At 43.7% G+C, this 25,478-nt stretch overlaps 1 protein-coding gene across 1 annotated transcript in view; it reads left to right on the top strand.

Annotated features, from left to right (window-relative positions):
• The window catches only part of LOC147706981 (cytochrome P450 2K1-like), a 318,269-nt gene that overhangs the window by 289,753 nt on the left and 3,038 nt on the right, over positions 1-25,478 (top strand). Inside the window, exon 8 of the mRNA XM_086926209.1 lies at positions 23,787-23,928. Coding sequence (XP_086782335.1) covers positions 23,787-23,928 — 142 coding nt within the window. The remainder of the gene's footprint in view (positions 1-23,786; positions 23,929-25,478) is intronic.

Here is a 25,478-nt window from a genome sequence, read left to right as displayed (position 1 = left end):
CAATCTTATTCTAATTAGACTTCAAGATATTTAAACCTGAGTATAAACAAAAGGGCTGGAAAGAAAAAGTATCTTTTGAATCAAAAAGATGACATGATATCAAGAAATGGGCCTCTATGTACGACTCCAAGAAATGTTTGGAACGTAAGGAACTAGCCCAGATTTAGATAATTTGGAACCAGAGCAAAACACCATCCCTCTCTGTGTCTTACTTGTATTGAACTGAGGCAAATAGGATCTCCATTGTATTCAAAGACAAAAATGATCACAAGTGCACTTTATCTCTTCAGAGGAAATAGTGCCATGGTGCTTGCCCCCCAAATATTTAATTTCTTACACTGGATCAGATACCAACCATTTTTATAAACTGAGCCCCGTACACAAATGAGCATTACAATACATCATATTGGTGTTCTCTTTTTATACTCCCATTTGTCTGTAATGCTCTCAAGCAATTCTCCTTTAGGATTACAGAAGGTAGATTCATCAAGCATTTTTGCGAGCGCAAATGGTGCGAATCGCAAAAATCGGCCGTTTGCGCCCGCAAAAATGGCATTGAGATGCATCAATGGTTCATGCACTCGCAATTTAAGAAATCGCAAATAATTGTGATTTCTCAAATTGCGATTGCATTTAAGGAATCGCAATTTGCGATTCCTTAAATGCAAAGCATGAACCATTCCTAGATTGCGAATTCGCAATCTGTGGCAGCTATTTACTGAGAAGTCAAACTACGTGGTAAATAGCAAAAACTTAGAAAAATGCACTTTAGTGCATTTGACTAAGTTGTATGTTACACACACACACATGTCCTTGGGACATGTGTGTGCGCAACACCAGTGTACATTGCCATTTCAGGGCTGCAACAGGGTGCCTTCGGAACACCCTGGGACTCTTGAAATTGCTTCCTTATTTGTGATTCACTAATTGCTAATCGCAAATAAGGAATTACTCCCCATTCATTCCTACGGGCCTTTAGGCCAATAGGAATGAATGGGAAAGCCATTCCTTATTTACGATTAGCAATTACCGAATCGCAAATAAGGAAGCAGTTTAAATCGCTAAAAATATTGCGATTTCTACATGCATCCCGTTTTGCGAGTCTTTAATAGCGATTCCTTAAAATTCGCTATTAAGGACTCGCAAAACATGACTTTGATGAATCTGGGGGTTAGTCCATCTCCATCATCAGAGACTGTCGGACGAATTCCTTTCTAGCTCAAAGTGCCTCACTTGAACGCCTAACCTTCCTGGGGTGTCAGGGTATTTCGGCAACCTCAAACATGACACTCTGATCCCCAAGATAGTCGTGGACATTTGTTACCTCTTCCGTTTTTTGATTATGCATGCCTATGCTAAACACAAGATAGGTACGAATAACGTTTTGAATAGATTTATTGAAACAATGGTAGTCTTGCATAGAAAGAATAAGCTGAGATTGTTAGGCAGATAAAACAAAGCAATCCAACCATGGCATTCTGATTTCTGTATATTTCTACCAATCACAAACCTACTCTGAGAGCATAGTGGGTGTGCCTACTGCCCAATCTCTTAGGTTAGCCTCATCCCCCAGACCTGGAAATCTGGACCAGCGATTAGGCCTGGAATAGGATTGGCAACCCCTCTCTGCAGGATAGAAGATCAGCATTAGGAGAGCTGCATGTCGAACACAGGATTAGTTCCAGTACAGTTTTTACCGGAGTGCTCCTCTCTGTCCTCTGAAGGCAAGTGTTCCGTTTATATCATAAAAGCTACAGCTCTGATGCAATGATATGTCTAGATCAGGTGTCTCTAACCATTCGATCGCGAGATACCAGTAGCTCGTGGAAACCTTCTGAGTAGCTCCCAGGCTTAAGTTCATTTTTAGTTAAGAACTGCAATAAATAAAAATTGTGTTTTTTCCTTATAGAGTTAAGGAAATGCAATTTTTATTTCACATTATTATCAGGCTGCAGGTAGCAGAGCCTGATAATGAGAAGTGCTCCACTCTGATTTATGACCCATGTGGGTCACAGAGGTTCAGACCTGAAGCAGTGAGGTATTTAACTCTTAAATAAAACTCCTTCTCAGCTCCATATTGGAGCATGAGAACAAAATGCTATTTCTGAATGCCTTTGAAGGAGAGAAAATTCAAAAGAAAAGCTAAGTTAATAATTAACTTAGTTCTTCAATTTGATTATCCCTCTTTTTCTAAAGTGTCAATTTTAGAAACAGCAGGCATCTTTAAAACTGTAAAATACAGTCATCTTCTTTTAAATGGAAGATATTTAATTTGAAGAAAAATGTGTCTATGAAACATTGTCTTAATGTTTTTCTCTACTTTACATTAAGCCAATTAAGATCTAATGTTTTATGAAGCATGTTTCTTCACTTTAAAATCTTCATATTTAAAAGAAAATGACTGTATTTTCCTGTTATACATATGGTAGCATGCCTACAGGCCCCTGGGAGTAATATGCCTGCTGTTTGATAAGGGAGAACATTTAAATGATGAGTTTTATGTCATGCATATACACATAAAGTTGACTCTTCAATGTTCTCCCATTTCAAAGTGTTGCATTACCACACAGCAGGCATCATGTTCACAGTGGCTGGTAGACACGCTGACATATTTATAATTGAAAATATCTGCCATTTGTTTTTAAATGGGAAGAATTTAAAGTTACACTTTTTAATTTTGGAAATAAGGTGTGCATGTTTCATTATTCAGCTCATTTGCTGCGAATCAGTCTAAACATTTAATACAAAGTCAAAAAACACTGTGCCCTGTTTTTCTCTGTGGTCAGACACTCACACCTGTACACCATGCAAGAGACCCAGCTGCTGTTTTTGAGTAGGGCATTTCTTTTCATATAAGCTGAGACTTAGAATTTTGAAAATAGAGAGGAGGATTTTTAGCGGAGGATAGCTTCTAGGATGAGCATGCCATCTCTGTGCAATCTAAGATGAGACCAGCTAATGGCAAATGCCAGGTAGGGGGCCCTATACCATCCCCGAGATCATTGTTCTTTTGTTGTAAGGCTAGGCTTAGGCAGATTCTCCAATAACCATGTTAGGGCTTTTCATAGTGTACAGTTTATTGGTAATGCTGATTATACTGCTAATTTTTTATGTTTTCTAGTTGCAGGACAGTTGCTTCATAATAGAGCACAATAGTTTCAATAAATATTGTAAACTGTTTTTGTGTCTCGATTCTGTTTATTATGCATATGCATGAGTGAGAGAGCAAAAGGTGATGACCTGTTACTGTGGTTCCCTGAGGCAACAAGAATGTTGTGACCTGTGGTTCCAACTTATCTGTTACTCTCGAAAGGTTAGGAGGGCAGGTAAGGCACTATGAGCTAGTCTGGGTTTATAGGTACTGATGTGGTATGGTGACTCAGTCCCAGCATCCTGATGTTCTGTGATCTCAGGCATAGTTCTGTTCCCAAACAGAATCCCTGAAATGTTAGATCTGCCACCACACATCATGTAGACATCACCTCCCACACTGATTCTCAAAGGTTTGGTGTGCATCACTGAATCCTGTTTGAAACAAGACTTGCAAAATATATCCAACCTCCTGATCACCAATATTGATCTAATTTCAGAGAAGACCAGCAAGTAAAAGCAAATGGAGTGTGGCCATCATTTTCAAAAACTCACTGAATTGGAAAGTGGTACCGGCCCCCAAGTTAGGCCACCTTCAAATGCACTACAAATGCTATTTCTTTTCTTTATCTAATGCTAAGCCAATCACTTTCACCCTTAAACATCTTACTAGGTGACATGAAAATAGACTAGTGGAATCCTAAGTATAAATTCTACCTTGACCTTAACAACCTTCTAAGCCTTCACAATTGCCTTGGACAAGGGTCCATCAGCCACATTACAAAGGACATAATAACGGTCACATTCTTGACCTCGTTACCGCTTCATATCAAATACTCAGTTCTCATTTTTGCATTGCTAACAAATGGTCAAATCACTTTCCAGTACCTGTCCTCTTTCTGATTTCACAGATGTTTCTAACCCACAAAAGGGTGGGTGGTGCCCTACTGAAGGAGCAACCTTCCTCTACAACCAAGCCTATTGCCCCAGTCCTCGCGATTTACCAAGCTAGAGGGGTTAGTGCTGCTTTGTATGGGGCGGAACTGTGGGGCACTTGCAACCTCGAAGTCTTAGCTAGATCAGAGACCAAATTCTTGAAAGACCTGATGGCCCTCCCCCAGAGCACCCCTTCAGTACCTGTACTAATTGATATGAGTTGTAGATCGATCAAGGATCAAGCCCAAATTCGCCCCCTGCTGCTCTGGGCATGACTGCGGCGAGTGCCCGAGCTAGCCCCATACGCAGAGGCCTTAGCAGAGGTGATGGCTCTGGAGGGCTGGTGCAAGATTAAGTGGCTGAGGGACGTGAAACATCTGCAAGGAGCTTTTGGGCTTGGGGATGCTTGGGACTCAAGGACTGCCCCCCCCAAGGCAGTTCTAAAGAAACTTTACTGGAGCTGGGTACTCTGTAAGAATTCCCTTGATGTAAAACATTGTAAATCCACAGAGGAATTTCTGAAGATGAAGGAAGTGGTGGCCTACGAACCCTACCTTGACACTAGTTCCAATCCTATTGACAGAGCTTTGTATTTTAAATTTAGAGTAGGGACGCTACCTGTAGGTGATTTTACCTCCCGTTGGAATCTTGGCTACCCCCGCTCCTCCTCCTGTGCGACTTGCCCATCACTTGTACAGTCGGTCGCTCACATTTTCTTTGAATGTCCCGCATATGCACGGCCAAGGCGGAGATGGCTTAAACCCTTGTGCAGGCAGTTAGGTACCCGGCAGTGCAGAGAGGCGCTGCGTATTTTAAAATCTGACACTTGTACCATGTTTGCATGTTGTGTGTCCAAGTTTCTAAAATGGGCATGGTTAATTCGTCTGAATAGGCTTTCTATGACTACTTAATGCTTGTTTTATCTGTTTTGGTTAATACGATTTTATCGGTGTAAATAGAATTCACTTGTTTTTACATGATTTAAAAATTGTTGTATCTGCTTTTATGATATTTTTTTATATCGAAATAAAGCTATTCATTCATTCATTCATTCATTCATTCATTCATTCATTCATTCATTCATTCATTCATTCATTCATTCATTCATTCATTCATTCCATCATTCATGCTGATTTCACATCACCAATCCAATTGCACACACCTTTGACATTACTGCTGCCATTTCAAAACAAAAATGTCTCTGGTTAAATCCATGGAACCATAGTTCCCCATTTTTATAAAATAAGTTAGTCTATCCAAAAAATGCAAAGTTGTGGCTAGTCTTGAAATCCCCCATCAGCCTCACAAAACTCAGAGTATTCTAAAAATGACAAATTTGTATACTACAGGATATATCTGAATTTGACAAAGAGATAACTCCGTACACAAAAAGGAGCATATTTCAAGCACCAAAAGCCTTATTCAAATGTAGCAACAACACTATCACTTCTCAGAATATGTCCATTTTTATATAAATACCTCTGTTACTCCACAGTTTATGTGACGTGTTTTGGCACAGGTTTTCTTTTTGTATACCCAGTTCTACTTTTCTTGGCATGTCATCACATTGCGTGATGTGCGACAAAGTAGAGGTATTGGAGGAATTTGCTCATTAGGAAGATTTTAGCTTCCTTTTTGAAGATTTACAGAGAAGGTATTATTCTGATGGAGTATGGTAGTGAGTTCCAGATTCTTGGTGCAGCCCCAGAGAACGCTCGGTTTTATGTTTTTTCCTTGCAGTGAGGGGCGGGTGGAGCACACAGTCTCTGGCGGATCGAAAGTTTCTGAATCTCCCAGATACCACAGTTTTCTGGGTGAGATATTCCAGGGAGTTTGTGTACAAGGCTTTTTGAGGGATGCGGGCCAGCTTACGCAGTATTCTGGCTTCTAGAGGAAGCCAGTTCAAGGCCTTCAAGTGTGGTGAAATTTGGTCAAATTTTTTTGAGCCAGATAAGAGTCCATCTGCTGCGTTGGAGCAAGCTTTTAGAGGGGCTGTGGAAGTCTTAGGTAGGCCAGATAGGGTACAGCAGTTGTATTCAATTCTGGAGATAACAAACGCCTGAGCTGTGGTTTTTAGGTCGGAAATTTCAAGGAAGGGTTTTAGTTTTTTCAAGTAGTTCAGATTGAACCTGGCAGTTTTGGCCATCGAGTTGATGTATTCATGCATATTCAGGTTGCTGTCCAAGCTTATAATGAGAGATTTGGCAGAATCCACTATGGTCGGTGTGCAGTTGAGTGCTGTGATCGAGGTGATACATTCCAGGATGTCATTGGATGTTTTAGGGGGCACTTGAGTTGGTTATTGGCAAGCCATTGAACAGTCACTTTCAGGGCGTCATTCAGATAGGTAATCTCCTCAAGATAAGAGATTTTGATGTATATCTGGGTTTCATCGGCGTACATGTGGAAGGAGATGTTGGCCGTGCAAAGAATTTCAGCTAATGGTTCAATGTAGAGATTGAAGAGAGTAGGGGACAGAGTAGAGCCTTGAGGGACACCAATTGATATCGGGGAAGGAACAGAAAGGTTGCTGTTGACTAAGAATCTCTGGGTGTGGTTCTGGAGTAAGGAACTAAACCATTTGATGACAGTGCCTAGTAGACCCATCCTGTGTTCGAGGCGTTCAAGAAGTTTTTCGTGGTTGAATGTGTTGAATGCTGAAGAAAGATCCAGTAGGATTAAGAGACAGGTTTTGCCTTGGTCAAGGGCTTGGAGAGCATCATCTACATTGTGAAGAATAGTAGTTTCATTGCAATGCCCAGGCCTGAACCCAGATTGGTAATCATCAAGCAGATTGAAATTAGCGATATGTTGGCTTGGTGTAGCTACACACATATCTCCAGCACTTTCTCAAGGAGAGGAATATTACAAATTGGTCTGAAGCTGTCTGAAATTTCCGGATTCAGAGTAGGTTTTTTAGGATAGTGATTGCTTGCCCAGTTATAAGGGAGTCAGGTATGGACCCTTGAAGAAGGGAAGAGTTGATAATTGTAGTCCAAATGGGAATGAAGAGTAGGGAGGTCGCTGCCAAGCAGTTGGTGAGGAGAGGGTCCTTCAAGTGGGTTTCGGTTTTAAGGAGGATAGAAATTTTGAGATGGAATGGTCATCATATAGTTCAAAGTTGGACCAGTGAGCTTTGCTTTTTGTGTTGCATGGAGGGAAGAGAGGAGAGATGGGTCCCAGTAAGAGGAGGAGTGAGGTTTGAGGTGGTTTGAAGTGGCATTAAGTTTGTTACCTAGCAAGTTAATTTTGGTTGTAAAGAAGGAGCAGAACTCATCACAGGTTATTTTTGATTTTGTAGTTTCTTTGGATGACTTCACTGTTTTGTTTGATTGAATTTGAAAATTTTGAATTTTTTTGGCGTTTCCGGTTCTGATTAGAAGAACTCTTTTTTTAGACATGAGGATGTTCCTGTTGTAAGTATTTCTGGCCTGACAGAGAAGTTTAAGTTAGGAGGCTGAGGGGTGCTGTCTCCAGTTTCTTTCTTTAAGTCGGAGAGCTCTCTTTTCGCTACTGAGGGGTATGCTGATCCAGGGGTTATTGCCTTTGATTTGGGACCTTTTGAGCTTTAACGGGCCCAGATCATCCAATATGTTGGACATAGCCAAGTTTAAGTGCTCTGTGAGGTCATTGACCTTAGATAGATTGGGAGATTGTAGGTCGTTCTCACAGTGAGCAGTCAGCATCTGGAGGTCAAGGTTCTTAGTGTGTCTGAGCCAGTGTTTCAGTTTCACCGGTTGCCCAGGGCTTTTCATGCTGTAGTCAGGTTTTAGGAAGGTGATGGCGTGGTGGTCTGACCAGTCCCATGGATCTATTGAATACAGCCTGACCGTGGATGCCTTAGTGATGATCCACTCCAACGTTGTACTTTTTGAGTGGATTGGCAGGGTGCAGACCTGGGTGAGTGATTGGTCAGTGAGAAAGACTTCAACAGCATTGACCTGGGAGTGAGTGGGGGCATTCCAAAGCAGATTAAAGTCACAGAGGAAAATGTCCTTGGAATGAGGGGATACCTTAGCAGTAATTATTTCCATGAGGAGGTCCATGAATGTGTCGTTCTTGCATGGGGGGTAGAAGATGTGCAATTTGCATAACTGAGTAGAGTTGTTACTAATGGAGAGAGCAAGATAGTCACAGGTGTCTCTGGGTTCTGCATGGAGCTCTGTGACAAGGAGGTCTGAGCAATAGATGCATGCAATGTCTCCCCCTTTTTGTATTTGTTTATCAAGTCTAACGATGATCTAGTTTGGTGGGACCAGTAAATCAAGGTAAGGAGATGAAGAGTCATTGAGCCACGACTCAGTTAGGATAGTTACATCAGTTTTATGGCCTAGGATGAGGGCGGCGATGTCAGAGGCGTGTCTCTCAGCATGTCTCTCAGCTGAATAGCAGTTAAGAAGGAGGCCAGAGAGTGGAGCATTAAGACAAATGTTATGAGAAGGGGAGGATAAGTGTACTTGTGTTAAGTTGGAGAGTGGTTATGGTGAGCAGGGAAAGAACTGAGTTAAGGGAGGGCTTTAGGGTGGCAATAGAGTGTTCAGTGTGAAGAAGGATGTTCTTCAAATCTAATAGGGATTTCTGGATTCTCTGAAAAATGATGGATTCTCTGGTGTTCAGGGTTTCAAAGTCCAAAGGTGTAGGTTGTACATGCCAGCGAGGGACCAGCGTGCGAGGAGAGGGTCTGGTGGCAAGAGCGGGAGGGCAGGCGGGGTAGCTCGAACCCCCTAAGGCTTGGTTACTGGGAGAAGGGAAGAGAGGAGGGCTAGACAAGCTCAGTGGGGAGGGTTCTGGGACTGTTGCAGAGAAAGTTAGGTGAGCTGAGGGTGATGTGATTGTTAGTTACTAGGCGAGGAGCGAGGATAGGAAGCAGGGCAGTGGCGTAGACTTATTGGTGGATGCTAGAGGTCAGGGTGAGTGGAGGGAAGTTCTCTGACAGCACTAGGGGAGATACAATCTCTGGATTTGATCTGATTGGAGAACACATTGGGATGATTTGCACCAATCCAACTTGTGGGAGGAAGAGAGGGGGTAGAAGGGGGAGTGGCAGCAGCATTGGTAGGTATAGATGGAAGGCCCTTACCCTTGGATTTAGAGTTAAATGGACCGGCGCAGTGACAGGAGTCGGGCTGACGGCATGTCCAGGGGGTGCGTGGAGGAAGGAAGTACATGTTTCTTAAGGATAGAGAAGAAGTCAGCTAATTTATTGCAATCTATGTCTGGTGCTTGGATCATGACAATGCCGTTTTTGTAAAAGGTAATAGTAAGGTCGGCTTTAAGGTTTTGGGAAGGCACGATCATGAGTTTGGCACCATAAGGAATGTTCCTGGAGTTGTTTATGCTGAGTAGGTTAAATATGGTAGTGCGCAATAGTGCTATTTTCCTAGTATAGATAATAAGGCCATTGTTGATGATGCACCTGTCGGCGTTGACGTCCAGGTTAGAGATCAGAGTCTCGGGGTCTCTTCTCAGGAGGGAATGTTTAAAGGATTTAGCAGCAGACTAGGAAAGGTTGGGAGGGTAAGCGATGTGAGGGAGTTGCATCCTGTTGCAATCAGGTCAGATCCAGCCATTATGGAAGGATGGGCTGGTAGGCTTCTGGGAAAGCCCAGCGTTGCCGATGCAATGGGCAATATATAATCGGGGAGCGGGCAGTACAGGGAAAGAATTTGAGTGCAACCCAGTGGCTGCATGGTGGCAGGTGGCAGGTGGTAGGGAGCAGGTCACGATACGGGTAGGGGCATCAGGAGGATGTAGAGTACTAAAACCAATTTACCTAAGAACAAGTGGACAGAGCAAAGTCCCTCAGTTGCTGCCTTGGTTTGAAGGAGACAGAGAATTTGCTTCATTTAGGTCTGAAAGAGGGGGCTGCAGCTAGAAAAGAGTAGATGTAGCCTGCAATATCCAGAGCCCAACAAAGAAAGCTTCCACTGAGGTGTTGCCATAGCTTGTGTGATGCAGGGAACTGACAATGCTCAGGAGTGAGGGAGGTAAATCAGGCACAACAGAAGTCAGCTGATGTGAGGCAAAAGGGTTCCCCACAATATCGTATTGGATAAAGCTTCAGATAAAAGTTAGATCACATGATGTTGGTTAAAGGTGCGGCACACTGTAGGAACAGTGGCAAAATTCACTCGGGTAAAGGATTAAGGTGGCCCGCAGGGGGCAGCGGGAGATGGGGAGCAAACAGCCCAAGCAGACGGCTGAGATCCGAGCAATGTAAAATGAAATTGAGTAGCAGAATTAGCAAACCTTAAAGCAAAGTGCAGGGCAACAAAAAAAATCAAATGGCAGTATCTGAAACAGTGGCCAAACTCTTGTTGCAGGCCCAATCAGGATGTCGATAAAGTTGAGCAAAATGACTCCCTCATGAGTCGAGGCTGCATGGCACCATGGGGTGAAGGAGAGAGAGAGAGTGGCTGCAGGATATACCAGTTCACAAGATGTTGGTTGAGGTGTGGCGCACCGTATGAACAGTGTGAGATTCACTTGGGCAAAGGATTAAGGTGGCCATCAGCGGGCAGTGGGAGACGGCAAGCAAACAGCCCAAATAAGTTTACTATTTTCTGGTATTCACAAGCTACACTTTATTAGTTACTTATACTTGTATAGTAATTCCAGCACTATATATGGCCGACCACTGGCATTGCAACACTCTCCCACAAACAATGATAGAGGTAGGGACTTAAAATAAAACTCATTGGAAATAATGTTAAACTAAACAGTTTAAAATATCAATTATTATTATTATATATAGACTTATAGAGCGATTGGCTACCCAAAAATGTACCCTGTACCCAAAGGCAGTCCTTTTCCAACAGCAAAGTTCAAACAACCAGGTTATTAATTTTTCGCAGAAGACGGAGAGGGAGCCACATGCTCTCAAAGCGGGAGGCAAGAAATTCCACAGATTCTGGCTAAAGAAGAAAAAAACCTCGACCCCCCTTGATGGGTTTTCCAAATTCTGGGAATTCCAGCAAGATTATGATTGCTTGAGCACAGAGACCCACTGGGTATATATGGCAGCACAAAAGATTTAAGATATATATAGCGCCGGAATTGGAAAGACCTTTATGCACATAGCATAGAGCTTTCAATTACAGAGGACGTTAATTAGACAGCCAGTGATGTTCACAGAGCAAAGTTGTATTGGACGAAAACTTGGGGGGAGGTGAAGTAGGTGTCTAGCAGCAGCCTTTTGCAATATCTGAGTCACTTTAGGAGACCTTTCATGATACTTAGTGTTAGACCTGGTACCATTGGCGTGGGTCTCCTTCCGATTTTTGCTGTTGCCTCATGTGTTTTTCTGGTGTTAGATGCTTTGGGCACTGTGCCACTGCTGTCCATTGCCACAGTGCGAGTGCTCCCTACTGCAAATTGATGTATTGATTAGTGGTTCCATGATTGGATATTTGGTTTACATGTCAGACCCTAGTACAGTGCACTGAGTGTGCCCAGGGCATGTAAATCCAAATGCTGCTAGTGGGCTTGCTGCACTGATTGTGCCACCCACAGAAGCAGCCTTGTACAATGTGTCTAAGGTCTGCCATTGCAGAACCTGCGTGCAGTCTAGTACTGTCATGCTGACTAGGCAAGTGCACCCACTTGCCTGTTCCTAAACCTTCCCTTGTCTTCATATTAGTCACCCCTATGGTAGGCCCAAGAGCAGGGTGCATTGTAGGTATAAGGTAGGACAAGCCCTGATGTGGGTGGCATGTCCTAATAGTGAATTACAGCCATTTTCGTTTTTCATTATTGCAAGGCTACCTGTTCCCCATAGGATAGAATGTACTGCTGGTTTGTTACATGTTTATAATCCTAGCAGACTCCAGGAACATGGTAGAAATTCAAGTTTAGTATGCCTGGATTCAGAGTAATTAAATACATATTTTAGTAAAGTTTATTTTAATAGTCTGTGTTTGAAATACTACAGAAAGTAGGTATTTTCTTGCCTAACAATTTGAGCCCGCCTCTGCTAGGTTGTGTATTCCTTGTTTGGGTTTGTGTGTGACAGCACTGGGGAATTCCAGGAGACAGGCTGGGGCTGCATGGTGGTGAATAGGGAGATCTGCATCCAAGATGGGATGGAGGAGTTGCACCTGGGACCTGAATAGGGCTGGGCCTTCCTTCTACAATGCTGGCTCCACCCCTTGTGGTGTGTCTGATGTCTCTGCCCTGCGCACTGAAAAAAGAGAAGTAAGACTGTCAACAAAGTGCTCCTGACCTGTACTTGCCTTCCAAAATGCTGGCTCCGCCTCCCGTGGGGCGTCTGATGTGCCTGCCCTGGGCTGTGAAAGGAAAGGAGAAGTCTGGTAAACAGAGTGTTTCAGAACTGTCTTGAACTGGGCACAGGCCCCTCTCCCCTCAGAGAACAAAGGATTTTGGGGTGTAAGTATTGGGACACTGAACCCATGAAATTAGATCACTCCTGGAACTGACAAGAAGAAACCTCTGCTGAGGAGAAGGAACCTGAAGAAACTGAGGAGAGACTATTCCCAAGCTGAAGTGCTGCTTGGGGGATTGGCCTGCAGTGGTTGCCTGGCTGCCTAGAGAGGAGAAAGGGCGTTGTGGATTTTACCTTTGCTTTTCAACTTGTGCTAAAAAGTTCTCCAAGGGCTTGGAAGAGAGCTTGCCCCCTGACCGAAGTCCCAGGACCATTGGACTTCACCAGCCTTTGTGAATTGCTACTGATCCAGTGGCTACATAGGCAGGGAGCTGTGACCGACTTTCCCGACCGGCCCAGTGTTCTGTTGGCACCGCACTGAGCAACGCCCGCCTCAAACAATGCAAGCTCTGCGCTCACCGACTCCATCTCGACGCCGTCAACGAGCCGTAGCCTGCACCGCGACTGGAAGGACACCGCAACGTGCAACAACAAATCGAGCTGGTCTGTCCAACCCGGTCACTGCTGCTGACTTCGAGTCCTGTGACCGCACCGGAGTTGGGCACCGCCTCGCACACTTTGCGGCACACCGCCCGACGCGCACCGCTGTCCGGACTGACCGACGCCAGCTCCCCAACTCTGGCTCAAACGCCGCACCGTAAAGCTGGAAGCACCGCAACGAGCAACGTCCACCCCGAACAATGCAACCTCTGAGATCACCACCGCCGCCAACGAGCCGTAGCCTGCACCGCGACGGAAGGGACACCGTGACCTGCAAAGCTTTCTTTTTCTACACCGCGACGAACACCGGAACAGGCTCGCACATCCGTGCCGGCCGCCTCAAGGAAAAGATACTGTGTTTGAGTCTGTCGACATTTGAGTAGGCCCGGACCGCCGCGGTCCGCTGGATTTGTTAGACTCTGTGTTCTTTCAGCGCGCCCTAGCCGGACAAGGCTACCGACTAGCACAGAACTTTGATTTGCACATTTTTAACCAGAACTCTTGAAATTTAAAAGTACTGTGGATTCTTTTTGTCGTTTATTGGTCTTGTGATAATTCTATATAAAGTATACTTATTTTTTATACAAAACCTTGTGTGGTGTCCATTTGTAGTGTTTTCACTGGGTTACTGATGTGGTCACAAATGCTTAACTTACATCGCCTTGACTGAACTAGCCTTGACTGCTCGCGCCACGCCGCCTAGAGAGTAAGCAGGGTTTATTTTAAGTGGGTAATTCCCTTGTCCTGACTAGAGGAGAGGGTCCCTGCTTGTCACAAGTACCTACCTGTACCAAGCAGAGACCCCCAATTCTAACACTTAGATAAAGAATGCTTCAGGATTCCAGCATGCAAATTACCAAGGCCTAGTTAATGTTTTTTTTGGGCACAGACATGAAGACAACCCAGAATTTTCCTGAGCCATCCTAAAACATGAAAGCAGGTGGAAACCTCCGTGGTGATTTGCTGATTCATGGACAGCATGTCATCAAGCCATACCCCGTCATTACTGGGTCCGGGAGCCGAAACAGTATCCATAGCCTCAGGCCACAAATCAGGGCCCCTAACATAAATAAATTAATATGTTTTGTTATGTTAAGTAAAATTGTATCGCGCTCAGCTACTCGACAGAGTATATAACAAAAAATATAAATTAATATTAAAAATATATAAAAATAGTACATATTTATTATCATTCAATGTTTATTGTCAGTTTGACTGCAGCAATTCATTGGCAAATACATACATTAAAAACATATTACAAGTTCAAATTTATAAAAAATCTACAGACAATAACATTCGTCAGACAGATAATAATAAGTGTAACATTCATTACAGTATAATATTAAAAATTTCCTTATTGACCTTCTAGGCGTCAACCTTAAATACAATCGATCAACAGGCAATTACAAATAAATTAAAGCAACATTCACTACAAAGCAGCACTAAAGGTCTGTGCAGAAGCAATAACCTTCTGGTGAATCAATCATGTAGACAGGATAACTTTAACCCCTGCAAACTCTACAATCACCCTTGTGTCGCTTGTAAATATTCTCCGTGAATTAACATGATTTGGCCGGCCCAAAGACTGGCGTATTACAGCATGGAATATACTGTACAGATTAATAAAAAATGTTGCTCCGATTAATTTGTAATTTGTAAGAGAGCACACTGGGAACAGCTTCGACTTGTTGACTGACAAGTGCCATGATGACATGTAGGTTGCCAAAGGGAGAACACTTTAGATTAGGAATTTAACTTAAAAGCATGTATTTCAGAGTAATCGGTTTCAGATGTAGTAATCAAAAGCAATTACAAAATTTTAGTCTCACCATTTAGAAGTGATTTGCACACTTGACATATTCTTCATTTTTAAAAAAAAATATCTTTATTCTTTTTTCTTTTTTCCTTTTACACTTGTGTGGCAGCACAGAATTATCAAAAGCAACATGTAAATCCGCATATAACAACATCATTAGATCACAATATAAATCACTACTGTATGTTACAAGAGCATAATCATAATGTGCAATAGCGCTCACTGGTACCATCAACAAGCAGTAAACCATGTATCACTATGATTGCCTGCCCACACTGCTGCACCATTGTTGTTAGTTCACAATTTAAATCACTAACTCTGTACATTAGCATGATTTATTGTAAACAATCCGATAATACACAGCGTATACGCCGTCAGTATACATAGTGGAAATCAATGCCCAGTTGCTTTAGTACCCCAACAGAGGGCTTTCGCAAAAGAAAAGGAAGAGAATAAATGGAAATGCGACAATAAGACATATACTATCTAATGACAGTGGGGTGGTTAATCAGGGTGTGGCTTGGGCTCATAGGAATGCTGAGGGGCAGTGTTGGGTCTGTGGATAGTTGGGCAGGAAGGGCTAAGGGGTCCTCTACGTCAGAACACTGCTATGTAGTGGCTTATATTCACTTAACATATTCTTCATGGTCATAAATCACAGCTTCATTTTGTATTTTGTACAGTATTTCATTACAATTATCCAATTATCCATGATTATTCTCAACCTTCATAAATCCCAAAATGGATTCTGTTAGAACTGGCTATTTCTGGTAGGCTAAGGCTGATGCCAAAGCCAGGCAGAAACCACCATTCTAGTCAGGGCAAGGAAGTCACACGCCAAGATAACCCCTGCTCACCCCCTTGGTAGCTTGGCATGAGCAGTAAGGCTAAACTCGGAGGCAATATGTAAAGCATTTGCGCCAGCACACACCAGCAACAACATACTAGGCACACCACAAAAGGAACTCCACAGAAGGTTATTATAAAATAACTTTTGTATTGTCAAAACACATCGGTTAGGATCACACAATATACATGGTGCCAACTGGCACGGGCAATATTCACAAGGGATTATTCACAAGACAGGGCCACATGGGTCACTGTCATAATCAGCACTTAGTAGAAATGAAATACTGTCAGAAATTAGAATAAAAGAATATAAAATCACTGTAGCACACAGTAACAGTTATAAATCACATCCAGTAACTACTGGGAACAGGTAAGTACACACTACGCAACCCTAAACACCTTAGGAGCATGTCATGCAGGGGACCAGGACCTCACTAGGACCACCTGTACTAAAAAGAACAACCACGTAAGTATCACACAGCATTTAGGGGTCTAGGAAAGAACACATTACCCATGATGCATAAATATACATTCAGAGGAGTATTAAAGGGAAACACATGATGCATAAACCTACACATTCAGCGGTGTTAAGAATAAGGCACATGATGCATCACAAACACATTCAGAGGTGCAGCGCTAGGAGACACATGACGCCTAAAACATTCAGAGGTGCAGCGCAGGAAAGGAAGACACATAATGCATAAAAACATTCAGAGGTGCCAGAGCAATACAATAGCGCAAAAATCACATGATCTCTAAAAACATTCAGAGGTGCAGGAATAACACATGATGCAAGAGAACACATTCAGAGGTGCAATAACCATACAATTGCGCAAAAACTCACATAAGCCACTACCTGTGGCAGTCCCTAGGCCAACTGGCCTTGTTGGGGCTAAGACACCCTGAGTCTCAATGTCAGGGTGCGCGGCCATGCAGCACCAGTCTCAAGAAAAGAAAGCCTAAATGTAGCAGCTGGCACTAAGTGCTGTGCAGCTGTGAAGGCCTGGCCTCTCTGTCCCGCACAGGGACTCTCTCCTGAAATTGCGCCTAAACGGTGCAGCTGCCCACTAATTGCTGGGCAGCTGGAGAATTTCAAAACTGCGCCAGGGCCCTCCCTGACCCTTAGGCGCAAACTGCGCCACTGCTGGAGCCACACAGGCTCTGTCACCAACCACGTTGGAGCCACACAGGCTCTGAAAACGACAATGGTGCTTTCACTGGCACTAGAACTACACAAGCCCAGGAGGGGACGGGCATCGACAATATGCCCCGAGGTGTCCCGGGAGCCATCTAGGCTCCTTAAACAAATATGGTCTGCGTTGGAGCCACACAGGGCTCAAAAGGAAAACATGCCCCACTGTTGGAGCTCTTCTCGGGGGACTCGGTAACCTATGACCCCAAAAGCCCTCTCAGGGCTTCACACACCAATGTGGGCATTTGGAGCCTCAAGGTCTGTTGAACGTTGGGGCGGCCCACTGCCATCTGGGGTCGCCCTACCTCCACTCTCACCCCTGGGCCGCTCTCCGGCACCAACAGCAGCCGCACAGAGCCCCCCCAGCCCTCAAAACTCACCGGGCTGTCTCCTGTGCGGGGATCCTCCGGACGGCGGCTTCTCTGCTGGGCGGCGGCTTCACCCGGGCCCCCCTACTGGGACCCGGGGCTCCTCCTCACATCACGGGGCTCCCCCAGCTCATGGGAGCCCCGCAACACTTCTTCTTTCCCTCCTCTTGGGTGCCGGCGGGGGGCGTGAGACTCCTCTCGCAAAACCGGAAGTCCCGCCCGCCGCCAGGCAAAACATCACCTGACTTCCTGGTCTGAGGGCCGCCAATGGCAGCGCGGCCCCGGGCAGGGAGGCGAGCGCAGCGCCTCCACCACGATCTCCAGGCCAGCAACGGTGATACACGGGGCAATGCCAGGTGGGTTCCGGTTTCAAATATCGATATAAGTCGAGGTGGGCACTCGATTGAGGGGCATGAAAGTCGGAAACATAGTGGAGTGGGCTCCCGCGCCGCTCCCCATGCAAAATGCGGGCCAATGCACTGGCTGTGCACAAAAGCGCTCCCCAGCGCTAGGACAAACAATATAGCGCTCTCAAGCGCATGGGGGAAATAAAGCGCTCCAAAGCGCTAGAAAACCAGCAGAGCGTTCCCAAGAACTCAGGGGGAAGCACAGCGCTTCCAGGCGCTAGAAATACAACTCAAGCGCCCTCCACAGGAAAATGCAGCTTCTCCATGCTGCAAAGGTCCTAGAGATTCCCAGGGGCAAAGCCAAGTCCCCCCATCAGCCCAGCAAGGCAGAGGGGTCCCCCAGGAGTCCAGGAAAGTCCATCAGAGGTCCAGGGGCTGGGCAGGGTTCCCCTGAGCCCAAGCAGCAGCATGCCCCTGGCAGATTCAAGTTAGAAACAAGAACATTTTGGAAGGGGACACAGCCCCTTCTTATACACAGAAAAGTCTTTGAAGTCTTTGAGTAGGCAGTGTGAGAACCAGCTAGAACTGGTTATAGGGAAGTCCTGTCAGTGATAGTCGCCCAGCGGGGGGGTGGAGCCAGCATTGTGGCAGGCAGGCACAGCCCTTCACTATCAGGTGCCATCTCCTCCCTCTTCCCTGGCAGCAGATGCTGCCTTTCATCCATGGGCTGACTCAGACAACCTCCTGGGCTCCCCTGTCACCCTCAAACCAGAAAGTCAATCCACAAGCAGGCCCAGGCACTCCTGGACCAGGCTCACCAGCCAATCACACGCCAGACACAAATTTCACAAATATACCAACTTCTAAAAGTGGCACTTCTAGACTAGACACAGTCATGCCGCATATACCATTTCGCAGCATTCAGTCTCACGAGTTCTCTCATACCAAACTCGCCCCTGCACTCCCCACACATCAGGAACTCCCATGGGCATACATATTCCCCATTTATTCCTATGGGAGGGCATGTCACTCACCACACATACACAGAGAGCTCAAGCACTTTACACTGTACCACAGTGAAAAAGTGCGCAGAGGCCTAAAACCACCACCACCAGGTTCCAGAAACAGGCTAGGAAAAAGCAAAAAGTCTCGGGATGAACCTGCCAAAAGGGCTGGGTCCAACAGATTCCCTAAAAAACTCATATATTTAGTAAGGCAATGACAATAGACACTGTTTTCTATTCACATCCATATAAGTAAGTATTAAAACATGCAGTTAAATCTCATATTGGTATGAATTAAACTTTGTTCAACAGATCTGTATACTTCTCAGCTGAGCTGCTGGAGTGTTTAGTAACTCCTCCATGAATTTTAGCAGTAGTAAAAAGTATACCTGGAATTTAAATACACTCCTTATATCACTGCATGCCTCCTGAAGAGATTTCAAATAATACAGAACTCAGCTGCACGACCCATACTCGATCTCCCCAGAAGGACCAACATCACACCACTTCTCAAGAAACTACACTGGCTCCTGATTCAGAAGAGATGCCAGTTCAAGATGATGACCCACTCCTACAAGGCCCTGCACAACAAAGGATCAACAAATGCCTGACATTTCATCAACTGACCAGACACCTCTAATCTGCCTCCCTCTCCATAACACACACCCCATGGTGAAACCTTGGTAGAGAACTTGCAACAACTTTTTGCAAAATGAAATTTCATACAGTTCCCTCTTTTTCTTTGGTAATGGTAGTTGAAACCTTAGGTGGAATTAAGTCAATTTTCTTCTACAATTGTGACATTCTAAGCATTTTTAAAGTTATTTCGTCATTTCATTTTGTTTCATTAATTGTTTGTAGTGCCTAATAGTAATGTTTTCCTTGACTACAGGTTCTTACAACTTTCAGCAATTTACCTTATGTCATATTGCTCTTTTGATATGTAGGGTGTGGTAACCTAACGTAAAACACTGGGCCTGATTCACAAACCTAAACGTTGACCGGAAGTCTAAGTTTAGACGTAAAGTCTAACTGCAGACCTGACGTCTAATTTTTGACGTGAAGTCTAATTTTAGACCTGAAGTCTAATTCTAGACCTAAAGTCTAACTTTAGACCTCAAGCGTAAATTTAGATGTGAAGTCTAACTTTAGACCTAAAGTCCAAATTTAGATTTGAAATCTAAGGGCCTGAACTGACAAAGGGCCTTTTCACTTGTAGCAGAGACCCCGCATTGTGTGGGAGTCTCCACACGTGGGCGTAATCTCCGCAATGTGAATTCTCAAACTCCACAATGAGAATAAGAATTCTCATTTCAAAGATTCTGCTCCCAGACTCTGTCAGGAGTGCCGGGCCTCCACCACAAGTGTTGAAGCCCTTCATGAATCAGGCCCCAAGTTTAGACTTTAGGTCTAAAGTTGGACTTCATGTCTAAATTTAGACTTACCTTTGTGAATCTGGCCCTCTATTAGCTGTAGTGATCTTTCTGTAATGCTGGCTCTTTAAAACATTGTTAACAACATATATCTCACATTTCAAAAGGTTATGTTAACAGACTTGTATTTCAAGCTAGGCTCAGTGTACCAATGATTTTCATCCCAAGACTTTTATGAAATGTAATCACTGTACAGAACCTCTTATGTTTCACTTAACAGACTACAATGCAGCTCCTCTATATGAAGAATCTGGGCCACCATAGGAGGCACAGAACTGCTGAGGCCACTGAGTTTACCAGTCACTTTCTCGTCATGAATGTGGGGGGACTTGAATATTTGTAAATTCATGTTTTAATAAATATGCTACAATCCAGTGATTTAACAGACTAAGGAGAAATGCTTCAGCATGTTAAAAAGAAATACACTTTTTTACAAAAAATTGAAATTTTAACATGATGCTTATTGCGTGATTTCCATAATAAATATTTTCAAAGCTCAACTTGCGCATTGGCCGTTAGAGCCAAAAACGGCTAATAGCTCAGTTCGAACTGAGCTCTCCCTGTTAGTTTGTTACCTTGTCCACCTCTACCCAGGCCACAAGCTCATAGACTTGCCCTGAAGCTTCGGCCTTTGTTTTACCCATTACCCGTAGGTATAACATTCTACCACAATCAGCAGTATTTCTCCCCTCCTACATTCACCTCTCTCACCTTGTAGTTTACTCCACAGCATTGCTTCTTCTTCAGTCCAAAACAAAATAGTAGCCAGAGGCATATTAAAAAGTGGGCTTTCCTGACTCTCACGTAGATGTTAAAAGATATCCATAACTGGGGTTCAGTTCAATAGGCACTTCCACCACTGGTCCAAGGGACTAATGCAACTGCTGCATTAATTAAAGGCACCATTCTTCAGTCTGTTTAATGCCACTTTTTGTAGTCAAACGTGGGTTTTAAGAGTTTGGGTAGGGATTAGCAGGATTTATTTTTATTTCGATCAGAATTGAATGGAAATGCCCATGTCATTTTTATGAGCCAACGAACAAAAAAACATGTTTACATTGAGTGGAGAGCTGAGCTGCAAGGTTTGCAATTTGTGTGCATGAGTGCTCTCATTCTGTGAGGTTTTTATGTTATTACTGTACTGGTAGACATGAGTGCAATTGTGCTAACAGGACTACAAGTACCAAAATGCACTGATAAAAGATTGCCTACATGAGATACACATGTCTGGATTAAGAAAAAGGTTGGGTTCGAAATATTTGTCATATATTTGAAAGAAGGACATTGCATTGTACAATTTTTTAAACTAGAGAGTGCCATTTCCATTTTGTAGAGAGGTGTGGCTCACTGGTTAGAGGCGGCAGACCCGGAGGCTGAGAACGGCCCGGGACCAGGGTTCGATTCCCGACGCGGCAGGGTCGAGGACCAGGGTCAGCGGACTGATAATTCTCGCCTCGGAGCCCACTTTGGGCAGTGATCACACTCGGTAACTCTGGGCATTAAGCTTGCCTCATCTCTACAACGCCCCCCCACAGACGCCGGGGATGCCTGGCTTCACCTTGGAGATACCCAGCATGGGACCATCTCACAGGGAAAGCCAGGACGGGTTCCCCAGCGGTCATTCGCGCCAGGATACTCCGGTAGTAATTGAGCGCGCTACAAAACACCTTACATTTACATTTACATTTCATGTCCAAATTATGAAACTGAACAACATAATATTATATAACTTAGAAGTATATTATTCAAGGACCGGACCAAGCAATGGTGCATTTGTTATTTGTATATACTGTGTCAAAGGACATTGCATTCTGTGTTGTCATTCTAAGCTGCTAAATATGTCATGAATCTGGGAAATTCAGAAAAAGCTCATTACTGTGTCCTAACGACAACATGTGGTTGCGACACTCCTTCCTGCAAATGTTTAACCTCGGGATTTTTTAGGACTTTCATACTGTGGTCAATGTAACAAGAGTCTTCTTATTCTATAATCAGGTTACACCTTGAGCTTAATGATTAAAATGCATTGGATAAGATAGCAAGAGTAAGGATTATGGCCTAATTACAAGTTTGGCGGTCTTATGACCACCACAGTCGCAGTGGTGCAGCAGTTGCAGTCCACCATCTGCCAGATTACAACTTTCAAAGTCGTACCGGTGGTGGATGGCCGCCTGAGCCAGGGAACCACCGTTCCCTGGCAATAGCACAGAGTAAGGCCAATGAAACAGGCTAAGTGGGACTGGTGCATTCCCGCTGAGCATACGTAAAGTTCCTCCACTGCCATCCATCCATGGTGGGCTCCCCGCCATGAAAAAGCTGCAGGTGTAGTCATTCTTGTCTGCACCACCATGGGAATGGCAAAAAGACCTTCCTCCTTAGATCTTTCAAATAGGTTTGAATTGATAGTATGAGTCTTTGACATGCACAAAGCGGGCACTAAACCTGAGGTGGGGCAGTTACCTCAAGATGGGCTCTGTGTTTAGCAATAACTTATGATTTAAAAGCACCTGCTTCCTTGTGCGTCTAGCTTTCAGGCGCCAATAAAAATGTCAAGATAACACTGGTACATAATGTTCCTCCTAGAGAGAGAGGGAGAGATCAGAGTTCTGTCTAGTGGCAAGTTTTGACTCGCCATAAAGTAGCTCAGAGGGTTAATATGCTTGCTGCAAACAACAGATCTGTATTTTAGGTGGGTAGCTGAGTGGGTTAGTTAAGCCAGACAGTCTTTACCAGAGCTTCAAAACAAATGAAATGTATGTGAGAGGGGGGCTATGGAGAGTTGATAGGCACTTTTTGCCGGGTGGTAGGGAGGGAATCTGAGGAGGAGGTCATGGAGGTCGCCAAAAAGATTGTCGTACCGGGTGCCACCAGGACTAAAGCTGGCCCTGTCCTCATGGGAATGTCTATGCTACCTTGCACACCTCTCCGCCTCTGTTTTAATTGTGGTTCTTATTCAAATGTAGGTGTATATATATATATATACCTGTTTGTGAAATGCATTGGAACATTACTTTTCAGACAGTCACAATAACAAAATAAATCACTTGATAGCAACTATCTCATACTTAGTGAGTTGCATTATGCATTTTGTGAATTAGACAACATGCCCCATGAATAGAACATTTGCTGCAGCAGTTCAGATTGTTGTAAATCTAACCATGGTACTCAGTTTGAAATAACTGCTAATAATATTTTTCAAGCAAAATACATATTGTAGACAATTTAATGTGATATGCTTTTTCAAATCTAAACAAATGCCAAGAACCTGTACTGCATTGTGCATTTCTATATTTGGCACTCAATCACTAAAGAGAGTTCATTTGATACTGAATTATTGGTCTAAATTAAATTTACTATTGAAAATAATTGGACTGAGCGATGACTACATGAGAGTCGCAGCAAGAAAGTTTTCATTTTTTTACTACAATCTATGGTAAGGTTTCAGCAAACTAAGGGTCATACATCTCAAATAGCTTGAGTGTGAGTATGTTATGTGCTGGGCTTTACACTTTACCATCTCTATCAACTGGACAGAATTTGATTAAATGCAGTAGTCAAGAATAAGATCGCACCACCTGCTATCAGCAAGTTACAGGTCATTGGATGTCACTTTCTGTAATGTCATCAGGTCAAAGAACATGTGACATGACTTGCTGTGATGTCATCTCTAGGTCAAAGGTCATTGCGATATCACTTCCACTATCCCTAACATTTTGATAAACCAACAACCATATACATAACTGTAGTAACTTTAGGAACATCGGATATCAAGGTGCAGAAGAACATATTTATTGAGCATGAAATTTATTGAGAAACTCAAAATTGATTTGGCTACATGCTTTTCATAAAATGTTTTTTTTTAATTCCCAGGGTACTCACGTTATCCCACTACTCGAATCTGTGCTGTACGATAAGACTCAGTTTACAAAGCCTGAAGAGTTTAACCCACAGCATTTTCTTAACTCTGAGGGGAAGTTTGTGAAAAATGAAGCATTAATGAACTTTGGAGCAGGTAATATTTTGCTGATTAATATCTTTTCATATTGGTAAATCTTGTTTGTGAACCTTCTACCTTGTATTCAGGAGATTGTAAATCTTAATGAGGCTTCTTGTACGCATAAACACTATATGATATATGAATTAAAACGTGGTTAATCTACGGTGAGTGTTATTTTTCAATTACTAAAGAATGTAATTTGTGATGGTTTCACCACAGAATTGAATCCTTGAAGATTTCTCATTTCACTGAAGTGGTATCTGGCATGAAGCAGCAAATGAAGTGGTGGCTCAAAATCTTGGATCATCTGTTAGGGTGACAATTGTGAAGCGTTTATAAGTGAGAGAAAAATGTTTAGGTGGATGATGGCCCATGCAGTAGAAGGAACTGAATACAGAACTATCAGATTGGTGCAGTGTGATACCGCCAGCTGACTTCCGACAAGACAGATTCACTGCAGAAAGGATTCAACTGGGTGCATGTCGTCCCTCATGTCCAAGGGGGAGTCTATGGTCTAAAATCACTCTGAGTGTTTTTACACGCTTATGGTCCGTCTGAGACAGAAAGTAGGCCCAGACGACAAAATAAAGTGGTCCCATTTATGAAATGACTAGTACGTAAAAGTGTACCTCTACATTTGTAAATCAAGAAACTTTGAACTTTTGTCTGGATGGTCTTTGAGTGGTAACAAAATGTAGGAATTTGTGTCTGCAGCAAACCAAGCGTTTGTGTGTGTGTGTGTGTGTGTGTCCATGAATTGAATGCATGTACAGCACATGTAAGAACTACACTTAACATGCTTAGATTTATCATCATTAGGAATTATATTGGTCCTGATGAAAGCTGGATTACACCAGTGGCTGAAACAATGGCTAAAACATGTTGACCAGCAGACGTGGTATCCATTAGTATGTCATGCACGTTCCCTTTCAGTTTTTAATCTGCCAAGAGGGGTCTAAGAATATATCTAATTAATCAGGGAATTAATGCAACACTGCATAGAAACAACTCACAGCAAAGGAGCAACCCTAGATGCCATCATGGCCAATCAAGACACATTAAGGATAAACCACACCATGCCCATAGATTGGTCCGACCACCGCCTAATCCTCTTCCAATTCACTCACCCAGCCACTATTCAACTCCCGACCCAAGAACAACCCAAACGGACCAGAAATCTCTCTCGGATCAACATGACTGACTTGGAAAAAAAAGTCACCTCTCTACTCACTCCTGCCTCGGCTGAGCTTTCCACTACAGAACTCACTGACCACTACAACACTTCCATGTCAACTATTCTCAATCAGATAGCCCCTCTGAAACAAAAAATTCCCAGGAACATTCTATCTAGATCCGGGTTCAATACGGACATCAATAAAGGAGACAACTTAGAGCCACTGAAAGACTCTGGAGAAACAACCCCTCCGCTAGCCTTCTCAAACAACTCACCAACTTCTCACTATGGCCATACAAGAAAGGGTTGGTGCTGATGAAAAGGTCCTCCAATGGTTACCTCTTTCCTCCAGAACCGCTTGCAAAAGATAAAAATCAAAAACATTACCTCT

The sequence above is a fragment of the Lissotriton vulgaris genome, chromosome 6 (genome assembly GCF_964263255.1).
Source record: "Lissotriton vulgaris chromosome 6, aLisVul1.2, whole genome shotgun sequence".
NCBI classification, from domain to species: Eukaryota; Metazoa; Chordata; class Amphibia; order Caudata; family Salamandridae; genus Lissotriton; species Lissotriton vulgaris.
Note: the sequence above shows the minus strand (reverse complement) of the source record. Positions and strands in the feature narration are given on the sequence as shown.